The 12,176-nt window shown below is 37.5% G+C and overlaps 1 protein-coding gene across 1 annotated transcript in view; it reads right to left on the bottom strand.

The window, feature by feature from the left end:
• Positions 1–9,306, bottom strand: part of LOC128019648 (unconventional myosin-X) — a 65,035-nt gene extending 55,729 nt beyond the window's left edge. Inside the window, exon 1 of the mRNA XM_052605744.1 lies at positions 9,010–9,306. Coding sequence (XP_052461704.1) covers positions 9,010–9,030 — 21 coding nt within the window. The 5' untranslated portion in view covers positions 9,031–9,306. The remainder of the gene's footprint in view (positions 1–9,009) is intronic.
• Between the last annotated feature and the right edge of the window lie 2,870 nt (positions 9,307–12,176).

Below are 12,176 nucleotides of genomic sequence, written 5' to 3'. Positions count from 1 at the left end.
GCGAAACATAGTTCCTTCATTATCATTGTTAAAAAAACAGTTGTGTTGATTGACACTGCCTCTGCTTTTTTTCTGAATTACTTGATAGAGAGTTCGAAAGAACTTCATTTATTTGAAATGGAAATCTACTGCAACATAAGTATAACATATATTTATAAACATAACATAAATGTCTCTACTGGCTTCATTGGCTTTCTAAGATTATGATTATTAATTAAGTTAATGCAACATAAAAAAAAAAAATACTTTTTTGCACATCTAACCACTTGCTCAGTAATCCAACTCTGGATTACTTTAAAATACATGACAAAAGCAACTGAACCACACAAAAGATTAATGCAAGCCCAATCTAGTGCAAGAGGGGAAACTGTACCTTAGGATGCCTACTGTATGTCACATGCTACCGCGGCCACCAAGTGAAACCAAGACAGCTTTCCCTACCTTGTGTTAACCTCAACCTCCCCAGACCTGCATTACATCATGCAAGCCAATGAGAGCTTTGCCTCACCTCGAATCAAGGTCCTCACTGAAATTATGTTTAGAGAGCCCTTATGTCATGCTCAAGCAATACGATTACAACATTAAGAATTTAGAACATGTAAATTCACAACTGAATTGACAGTAGAGAGCGAATCAGAGAAGGAGAAGTGTTTTGTAAAAGATCAGATAAACAGCCTTGACACTTCGTCACCAGGCTGACACCAGGCAGTATGAATAAATGATGGAAGCTGAAGCTGTTTAGAAATTAGCTAATAGAGAGATCCTGGCCCCAGGGGAAGGACACTTCCCAGACTTCCCCCAGACCAGACAATGGACAGAAAGAGTGCTATTAGCATTGAGAGATGGTGACACTTAATGGTATTAACCTTACAACTGAGATGTTTGACTGATTTGCATAAAGCATTGTCTGGAGTCGGTGATTAAGTGTCATGACAGGTGGTATTTTATTCTAAATAAATGACACTTGAAAATGAAAGAGGAAAAAAGGGAATATGTAACGTTTGGTGCTGCAGCTACCACAATTTTGAAAAGAGCACTGATTGGACATGAAATTACATGAAATTTGATTTCAAAACACCTATGAAAGTAGACTGGGCCATTTCTGGGGTATTTGTTTCCTGTTAAAACTTTAAAAAACTAGTTCCATTTTTGTGTGTACGCTATTCGGAATGCAAGAGCGTGAGTATAAACACAATTATAGTATAAATTAGATTACTTTACCTGATAGGCGCGATGATGTTTAATATCCCCAACAAGCTTTGGAGTCCAATTTAGGCACTTAGCAAATGCCTTTTTTCAAGACAAGTAAATGATAATGTAAATGGTTGGTTGCCATTTTAATGCCATATCAGCTTTTTTTAAATGTTGAGTAATATGTTGAAATGGTATAAAAGAGTAATTTAAAAACCTATAGGTTTTTTGAAAGTTCTCAAGACATCATGAGGGAATATTGACAGGGTATTACTATATTGTTGTAGAATAAAACCTAAAAATATTTCGTATTAACCACAGACCTTATTTCAGGCATTTAATTAAAATACCATTCCAAAAAACGATCTGACTTCAGGACAATGGAACCGGAAATGCTAAAAATGGCCTACAAGAAGCCATCATCCCTGCAGAACTCTTAAGTGCAGACACTACACAAGGATGAAACTTCCTAGTGTGCAAGTGTTGAATGCCCGTGTTCGATCATGCTATCAAATGGAGAAAATAAGTACAATTTGGGCTTAAGTGGTAAAGACTGGATGCTGGAAGTTGGACAAATTATGTCCAAACACATCCTTTACCACCTTAAGCTAAGCCAAATATTATACTAAAGCCAAGTGTATTCAAATGAACAACCATCTCAAAAGGAAGCATAGTATTTTGTAAACAACTGTAGCTCTATGTACAGAATCACACCACAAATATTGTGCACATATGAGTGATAGTGCCACACAGGTCGTGCTACCCACAGAGAACATAATGAGAAGTGTATTTCTCTGATGGAGGAGTTGGTTGGGGCTCCAAAGCCTCAAGTTATATGCTTGGTCACATCCAGTAAGCAAACAGCTAGCTTGCTGATCATCTAATGATGACTAAAACCAGTTTAAACACCATTTACAGACACGTATAAATAAATTAATTACAGTTATTTCAACATGGTAGGTTTCAAAAGACCCATTGAACCCATTTTTTTACCTATGACTGTATTCCACAACATGTCACAGATGTCTCTCAGTGAGGTCTTAATCACAGGGCAAAACTTGTGCTAAAATAGGAAACTTGCCATCTGTGCTGGATAAACAATTACATGTTTGTTTGTTTTTTTTTTCTCTAGATGCTCTTGGTAAGTGTAGGATTATGGAAATTTCCTTCTATTAAATTGGTATTCACCTAAAAATACAAATTCTTTCACTAATTACTTAGTAATAAGACTTTTATTCTTAAGGATAAAAATGTAGAGATTTCTTTCCTTAAAAACATTTACACTTTTTTAAAATGTTCATTAAACATTGTGAAAGTAATCCACGTGAATTGAGTTTAACGCAATCACTTTATATGACGGACATATTTATTTTAGGCTATATAATTTTTTATTTATAAACACTGATAAATGCATATATACATAGAGGGTTTCAAATATGGTCAAGAGAAGCTCAAAAGTGCTTGCTTGATGCATGAGAATCAATGAAGTTTGTTTTTGCATAGCATGTATGCATTGTGTGTACACATTTCATTAACTGCAAAAAATACCACAGAAGATAGATAAGTCCTGTATATACCAGCAACATTAATTTCTCATAATATTCCAACTGTATTGATGGTCACAGCCGGTTTGACATTAAACAAGCTTAAACTGAAGGATGATATTACATGTCAGCTTTGCAACTACTTAATCTTCTTACAGATAAAAGCCTAAAACATTTAGAAAATGTTTATTAAAAAAAGAAATATCAAAAAGAGATTAGTACAATATCAAAGCAAACACTGTCAAATATTAGATCAAATATATGAGTACCAATTTTAAATAAATGTCCTGCACCATTAACCATACCCTGCAGCTCTTATGTTTTTTTTTGGGAGGGGGGGGGGGGGGGCTACTCTGGAATAGACAGTGAAAATGAGGCCTTCCATGGCCCCAGTGAATTTTTTCAGGGGTCTAATCAGGGGACCATCCTTGTGAACAGATTATAGCACAAGAACTGAGTTTTTAAAGCCTGTCTGCTACACCCGTCTGCTTTCAGTGCCCCAAGCTACATAAATAATGCTGCACCATCATCAGAAGGACAGGAAGGATGGGGTGGTACATTTATTATGAAAAGGTGGGTTTTCCTGACTAATTTATTGGCCCAGAGTGGGTGATAATTGTACCGATGCTCTATTATGCCAAAACATTTAAACATTCATGAATCTTTCTCACTGGAAAACTGTTTTTCAAGTCACTGAGCTTCCTCTATAAGGGTTTTAGCAGATCATTGTTTTTTCATGAACTCTTACAGGTCTAAAGCAGCAGAAAGTGATCTCATGCTGCTATAGAGGTCAAAAAAAAAAAAATCTGTTAAATGTAGCCCGCTATCACAGGTCCTGTTCTTTAGGAAAACAATTAAAGCAGAGAAAACAAATTACAGTCTACAATCAGTTTCACTAAAAAGAAATTAACCCTGTATGATTACAGTTTGGAATTAGCACAATGACTATTTTCATAGGAAGGTGAGTAGAATCTGAATCTGAAGCCCTCCGGCCTATGCAACACATATTGTAACTACAGAAAAGATGAAAAACACAAACCAACCCAAACATTATCCACCAAAAAAGTATCTCAACCACTAGCGAACCTTTAATAGTCCTCGAGCTGCCTGAATGGTATATTGGCAAAAACTGGCAGCTCCTTACACATAATTTGCCCATTAAGCAAAACAAAAGCCTTTTCAATATGCTCAATTTGGTGTTGATGGCGAGGAAGCACAGCCGCTGTACCTCAGCAGGGGGCAGGAGCAGCGGCAGATGGAGATACAACTGACTGCAGAGGTACAGTATTAAGAAATGAAGGGGGAAGGGGTGCAGTGCACACACCATCCTCCAAGGAGTGGACAGGGGAAGAGCTATTTACACAGACCGCACCCTTTAAAAGACACTGCAAAGTGTTGCTAAAGAGAATTGCCATTAATGCCTTTGATAGTGCAGCTAAAACAGCAATGTCTGGGTCAAAAATTACTCCAAAATGAGCTCTTTGAAAAAAGAATGCTATAGAAAATAGTGATTATATAATGTACCAAACAATGAATTACCTCTCTCTCTCAAAAAAACAAACAAACATTGGGTCTAACAGTCTGATCGCAACAAAAGGAACAACACTTATTATATTCAGTACCTCAAAATGTATGTCTTAAACAAATACACTGCAATACAGCACACCAAACGGGATGTGTTCTTACTGAGTCATGCTTAAGACTTCTTGAGCTATGGACATTGTGGTTTACTGTACAATGTTTCCAAAAGGGCTCCAAAACCACCATACTGTGAACATCTGAGAGTCTTTTTCTAGCCTTTTTTGAAAGAATGGCACATGCAAGCTTAGGCAGTTAAGGGGGGGGGGGGGGGGTGAAATGCTCGTTTTCACTCAATATCCTGTTAATCTTGAGAACCTATAGAGTAGTACTGCATCCTTCATAACTCCAAAAAGTCTTTAGTTTTATTATATTCATAAGAGAAAGATAGTCTGTACCGATTTTTCCCGGAAAAACACGACCGACTGGAGGCGTGACGTGTGGGCGAAGCTAAAGAATCACGAGCGCGAGTAGGCTTTTGCGTTGAGAGCTTTTGGAAGCTGTGACATTACCGTGAGGGAAAAACCAACCAAAACAAACCATGGCTAACAGTCAGATTCATCTGTTTATTTATGATCCAGAATCAGATCCCGAGGCTGAAACTGAACGAGAGCAGCAGCAGCAACGACTCGCTCCGAGCGGGGCTCGAACCCGGGTCTCCGATGGGAGGTGGACGCACTAACAAGGAGGCAGAGACATTTTAAGCTATTTTACTCACCGCCTGCGGTTCCAACACACGATCGTGACCCTTTTTCGTTGGGATTGCATCATCCTTAAGAAATAAACGATACGCAAATCCATTGTCAAACTGGGCCATGTTTGTAAAACAAGCATCTTCGAAATGCAGGGAACAAACACAAACACTTGCACAACTCCGTTGATGCTCTGTAAAAATAAACTCCATCCATTGGTCCCTTAATGCTGTTTTTTCTTTGGTAATCTGTGCAGGGTTGTCTTGCCCTGGCAACCAAAAACACACTCCTTTTGTGACATTTCGTGACGCTGTCGCTGTGATCAGTGATTGTCTGTGCTCAGCCTCTCAGTTCTGTGCTATACGGGAGCACGCGCTCTTCCGGCAGAAGTGCCTTAGGACCCATATAAGGAAATTCCGCTCCATCTAACGTCACACAGAGCCATACTCTAAAAAAACTTTCCGAAACTTGTGACAAACCTGAAGGAGTATTTTTGGAACAGAAATACTCCTTCAAACATACAACTTAATTTTTGAAACTTTGTCCATGTTTAGCATGGGAATCCAACTCTTTAACAGTGTTAAAGTGTTAAATCATCCAACAAAAACTGGACACAAAGAATTAATCCTGTCAATATCCACACACAAAAACTGTAAATGACAGGCAAGCTTTAATAAATAAGTCAGTCCTGAGAAGCTGTGAGCCTTGCTAAAGTTCAGGCCACAGTGAAAAGGATTAACATGACCTTGTGGGATGGCTGCTGTATACATGTAGCCCAACTCAACTAGCAATCCGGTTTGAACTGATATAACTCCTGCACGTGTGAGAGGACAATCCATAATTGACTCCTACAGTCAATCCTATGACTGATCATTTCACAAGAGATTACAGCAATGCAACTGGGTGCCTGGAACCTAAAACAGCTTTATTGAGAATAAACATGCAAACACCAAAAAACGTTCTCTATATATGGATTCTCCTGAAGAAGATATGTACCCATGTAAAGTATGACAAACAAAATAGACACTGCAGGGAACAGGAACACACACAAAAAAATATATTTTATTGTTTTGTAATTCTGTACTTCTTGTCTTGTTCTACGCCCAACAGAGCAAAGAGGAAAAGCTTTGATTTCAGTTTAGGTTGTGTGAGGAAGTCAAAGCCACACTGAGAAGAATAGTGTGAAACCCAAACCAGAGGAACTTCAAATCTAAGAGCTATGGGGTGACCAAGAGGCATGGCTTGGAATCCCGGGTCAGGATTAAAGAGACTGAGATCCTCAGGACAGGAATGTATCTGGAAAAGGAATCCGGTGTTGGATGGGAGACAGACGCTTTAAAAGTAGGAATTCCTTTTTTAAAGCAAGTCAGCTGTTGTTCCAGGCGACATGATCACTACATCGAAGTGGGTATTTTTAACATAGCTGACACTGGACTGAGCCGGAAATGTATTTGTGGTTCTGTTAATGAATGGACGCATGTGCTGTTTGAGGAATGACCTGCATTCCTCTGGTCAGTATGTGAACGAGAAACATAAACATCCCTGCATGCTATGGATGGGCATTAGTGCCAGAGTAAATTAACATGTACAGTAATTGCAAGACTTGATTTCAAAGAAGCACATTATGAATAATTATCATGTATTATACCCTTTAATAACCCTTTATAATGGATTATACTCAAAGGATTTAAGTAACGTGTTACCGAAAAAACTTGTGTAAGAAAGAACATCCAAACACTACTCAAACATGCATTACAAAATTTTATTAGTAATGTTTCAGTCATTTTAAGGTGAGCCTGAAGGAGTGTTAATTGCCCAAAACAATGTTTCCAAAATTTTGAATAGTATGTAGGTTTTTTCGTTTTTTTTTTTTTTTTTTTTGTATACTTGAGTATACTTTTATCTGATGCAACTATGAATTATTCGGATATAAGGCACTATATTTTCAATTTATAAAATAAATAATTTGAAATAGTTACAATATAGGCAAAAAAAAATCAGTTTCTAATGAAATGACAGGCTGACAGCACTGAATGAAACAGCACTTTTCCAGTTAAACATTTTGGCTGTGTAATCATCTATTTCATGCATTACTGAAGAATGACTAGTTTTAGTTACTACATATGCATTCATCAACAGTGAACACAACACTCTGAACAGTTCAATTATCCAAATACGCAAATTTCATTTTAATACATTTTGAATGGCTTTCTAAATGTTTATAATTTAGGTTTCTAAAACACCCTATATATACTGTTCTAGGAACACAGGGTTAACTCTCACTGTAAAGTCTAGATGAGACTAGGTGGGAGAGCTGAACGGAACGACAAGCCTATATGCTTCATAAATCTCTCTTTGGGTGTATAAACCAACTAGTCTGTCTGGGATCAACCAAACTTAGTCATAAGGATCAGTAGCCATGGGCAGGTAAGCTCCAGCAGGATGATCAAAATGACACAGTCTGAGTATTCAATAATCTAGTGACTCAGCAACTGGCAGAGGAAGGAGGAGGGTTTGTCTCAGGGAGAACACCGCCTGGAGGGAAAGTTAGGGATTTGGCAATATCATTACGCCTTGTCCCAACAGTGGATTTCGATGGAAAGGCAAGGTTACGACCTATCAGTGAAGCATAACAGCGGGAATGTTAGTGTAACCCTGAATTATAAATCATACAAGCAATGTGAAGAACACAAGAAGTGTAGGTCACAGCTCAGTAAAATCCATCCTGATTATCAGACACATTGTTTTAATAATTCCAAATCATACTTTTAACTCATGCCTCAATAACTCTGATTTAGATCTGAATTAAAATGCTTTCAATGTTTCAGATTAATTAAAGCCACACTGGCCTATGAATGGGAACTTCCTCCCGACAGCGGCCCAGGACTATAAATAATCATGGAATGTTTGCATTGCTACTTCATTCTGGCTGGATCCACGCATCTGGGTCCAAGCTCTTAATCTTAGATGTGTCTCAGACCCTTTCTGTCCTCCATCCAACCCAGACAGATGTTTAATTACTCTTCCCATTTAAGCTCTGCGATGAAAGCCTGACTTTATATGTGGCTTCATATCTCACAATACAACGTAGTATTTGAGTCTGTCTGATAAAGTAAAAGGGTTGTGTAGAAAATAGCTGCTTATTAAATGAGGCACAAATAACTATTCTTTAATTAGACTCTTCAAAACATAGACCACCAAAGTTTGGAAAGAGCAACACATGCAGTGCTATCTACTATTTAGTGATTTGAAATATTGGAAGATTTTGGATTTTAAGGCAATCCAAAATCTGTACAGTAATATCTAGTTAATACTGCTGCAGTGGGTCAGTGTGCTGTGTGTGAGGTCTGAGCTTTCATTGCCAGCAGGTTTGTTCTCATGCTGACAGAGACTGAAGAGCAAAGCAGACAGGGAGACATTAAACACATCCTGGGGGTTCCTCGCTGGGGCATTTATGATCAATTTACTCTGGATCAAGATGGTATTTTGTTCACCGCTTTTCTGCAAGCGCTAGTGATCTTCAAAGGCAGTGATCTGGTGTTAAATAACCTTTGAACTGGTAATGAATGTGAGAGGGACTCCCCTTTATTTCTCACCTGAAGTGACAGAAAATCCTAACAGATTTACCACCTAATAATGAACCACAACAAGTACTGTTTACACTTTATAGACCATGTTTTTATAGTTACAGTTATTTAGCAGAGGACTGTACAACAAAATACAAAATGTATTTATATTTCACGTGTATGTATATATATATATATATATATATATATATATATATATATATATATATATATATATATATATATATATATATATATAATTATTAAAATACTTTTCTACGTATTAGTCGGGTTTAAAAGGTTTTAGTTCATGACAGTTAAATATGGCAAAGTGATCAAAACTTGAAGTAAGCTCAGAAACATTATTTTAAAGGCAGCACTATCACAAAGGAAGCAGGGAGAGACGGTTCCAGTGAAGTGTTCAAGTTTTCCACCCACCTCGATAAAAAAAGTATCCATCTGTATTTAGGTCCTGTCCAGTGTTTGGTGCTCTGGGTACCACTGACTCTGTAGAGATGCTCTTCATTCACGCGTATGCTCTCCAACACCCAGCTGAAGTCCCCATCGCACCATCCAGACAGTAATTCCTTTGAATAAGCTTAAAGTTTTCTTGAAAAACTGATTCGGATACCGCTATGAGGGGTGGATGTCTCTTCTGTGATTTTGAAGAAGCTCGTGTGTATCCAGCAGCGGTCCGGCTCGTCTCACGCGGCGTGCGCTTGTCTATCTTTGTGTAGAGAAACCACACAGAGGCCACCGGCTCATTTGGGTTTGACGGCTGGAGGCGGGGCTTGACATAGACACCCCGCCTACTAGACACACCCGTGTGAGAGCGCGAGAGCCGCCTATAATGGCATAGGACTCCGTCATAGGAAGGGTTTCTTCACCTTCATTGTTATATTGTAAGCAAATTTTCACATAAGCTTATTTTATTTGTGTCATTTTGAACGTTTCACCAGTTATTTTAAATGTAGCCTATTCATAAAAAAAAAAAAAAACATAAAACAATATGAGTAGCATATTTAATGCTAATTAATGCATGAAAAATTGCATATGCTAATTAACAACTCTCAAATATCAAATCAGTATTTGGTAATGGTTATGAATGATATGTTAGATGGGGTCCACACCCTGACATTCTGTCAGTATCAATAATGAGAGCCACTGTCTCTGGTGGTTTGACCCTTACAATGAGATTAATGATATTCAAGTGAGCTCCTATGAGTCTCTATTAGGACTCTATTAGGAGTCACAGGCTGAGGGAGGTGTGTCCGTGTGAATGTGTTACAGCTGCTCTTGCTGTAGGCACTGTGCTGTGACCTCTCTCATTTAAGTTAGCTTTCTATCAGCCAGGGCTGCAAGGACAGAGAAAGGTATAGGTTTGAACAATGAAAAACTGAACTCATGGTGTACAAAATAATTTTGCGCCTAACCAAATTTATTTATTTTTTTTATTATTTTTTTTTTACTTTTGCTGGGGTCTTTGGGAGTTTGGGACATGGCATGGATGTTTTAAAATGACTTGGATCCCCAAACTACAAGTCTGAACTCAAAAGTACTTTGATATAGGCCCAAATTTAAGTGCAACTGTCCTTGAAAATGTATGTCCTATAAACATTTTCAACTGAAATGGAGTCAAGTGGTTCTTCTGGGGATAAAATAATGTGTCTCAAACTCTATTCTGTCTGATCCATGGCTTTATATTCAAAGTGCTCTGTCATAAAAGCAATCCGTAGGACTGAGGAGGACATTCATCTCTGGTTGAGTGGACTGCGAAAGTTTAGAAGCCTTAAAGATGCAGTTTAAGTGGCATTGCTCAGATCGTGAGTTTTGAAGTGAATACAATTTATATGGCAGGATTAATAAGATTTCTTGTAAACAACTGTGACAACCATCATCTTTATAAACGTAAAATGAAAGAGCGGAAATTTTTTAATATTTAACAAATGTTTCTTGTTCCAAAGATTGCCAGACAAGAAGTAGTTCATGCTTCTGATCAAAGTCAATACAGAATATTTAGTGCTGTCTGTGATGACAGACTTGCCTGCGCAAATACAGAGATGCTTACAATCATAAGAGCTGCATACATGAATTGGCTCTGAAAATGGGTGCCTCTCTTGAAATTTTTTTTTTTTATTCAGTTATTAAAGAAATGGTTTGATCAAAATGAAAACTTGTTGAAAATGTATTTTTACAAACATGCAGTTTTTGTTAATTGATGGACTGGAGTTGGGTTGTGGATTATTGTAATGTTTTTATCGGCTGTTTGGACTCACTAGAGACAAATTTTGGCACCCATTCACTGCAAAGGATCCATTGGTGAGCAAGTGATATAATGCAAAATTTCTCCAAATTTATCCCAATGAAGAAACAAACTCATTCATTTATTGGTTGCCCTGAGGCTGAGTAATTTTTTGGGGTGAATTACTCCTTTAAGAAGAGATTAGCCACTGTCATGTGTAAACTAAAGAGAACATGTTCAGGACTGGAAACATTCTTTTGTATTTCTGAGCCAGGTTTAACCTAACAGGTTACTTTAATTTTATGCTTTAATCCCACGGCCCAGGCAAATTGATTACTTGAGTATGCAGTGAAGCTCATTACCTAGATTTATATCCAGCTGTATTCAGACAATCAAACTGTATTTTGTGCATATTTCAGATCTCAATTCAAAATGCTGCTATAAATAGCCTTTGACTTTGTGTTTGCTTTAGACTGAGGCATGTGGCTGGTATGAGAATGGCATCAGGTGCCGGTGACAGATTCCAGCAGAAGGAGATCTATTAAATGACAATTTCATGCTAGGTTGCTGATCATTGTGATATAATGTTATATTGCTTTATGCTTATCTGGAAATGATTTGTAACAAGTGCTGTTTCTTTATGATAGTAATTCAGATTACAAATGAAAATAAATGAAATGAAAAGAAAATCTGAAAGATCACTTTGAACTTAAGTGGGCTTTTATGACATTATCAGTATTCATGGATGATGTACATTGTCTGTTTGGATGGGTGAGTGTTGTGTTAAAGTGGTGCACCAAGCCCCATGTATTTCAGAAAACACAAAAGAAAGTCGATTTGTAATTAGTATCACACCATTGCATAATATAACCCGTTTATGGTGCACTTGCTGATTAGCATTATAGAAATTTCAGGTCACCAAATTGATGAAGTCTTGTGCAATACCTGAGGTCAGACAAAGAGCTCAGACAAAGGCAGGCACTGACTAATCAGAGCGGCCCATGAGGAAATGGGGGAGGGGAAGAGACTGGCAGTGTTTCTGTAGCTCTTCTTCATTAACCAGCACCAACTCTATGTGATACATGAAGTCATTTTATTATTTCAGGTTCAGCTTTCGGAGAACCGTATGTTTGAGAAAACAATATGCTGGATTCTGGACGAAACAAGAATAATATAAAAAAATGTGTTTAAAATAGTTGTTGAGCTTGGAGTGATAGCTGATGACAGTTTTCTGTTTAAAACAAATTATCTGTGGGAAAAAAGACTCATTTGGAAAGTTCTTTATACAAACATTTTTATCAATATGCAATTATTTTAATTATATATGAATATATTTTATAATGATTTGATAATGTAACTGCAT

This window comes from Carassius gibelio, chromosome A9 (genome assembly GCF_023724105.1).
Source record: "Carassius gibelio isolate Cgi1373 ecotype wild population from Czech Republic chromosome A9, carGib1.2-hapl.c, whole genome shotgun sequence".
NCBI classification, from domain to species: Eukaryota; Metazoa; Chordata; class Actinopteri; order Cypriniformes; family Cyprinidae; genus Carassius; species Carassius gibelio.
The sequence above is the reverse complement of the archived record's forward strand: the minus strand, read 5'-3'. Positions and strand labels throughout refer to the sequence as shown.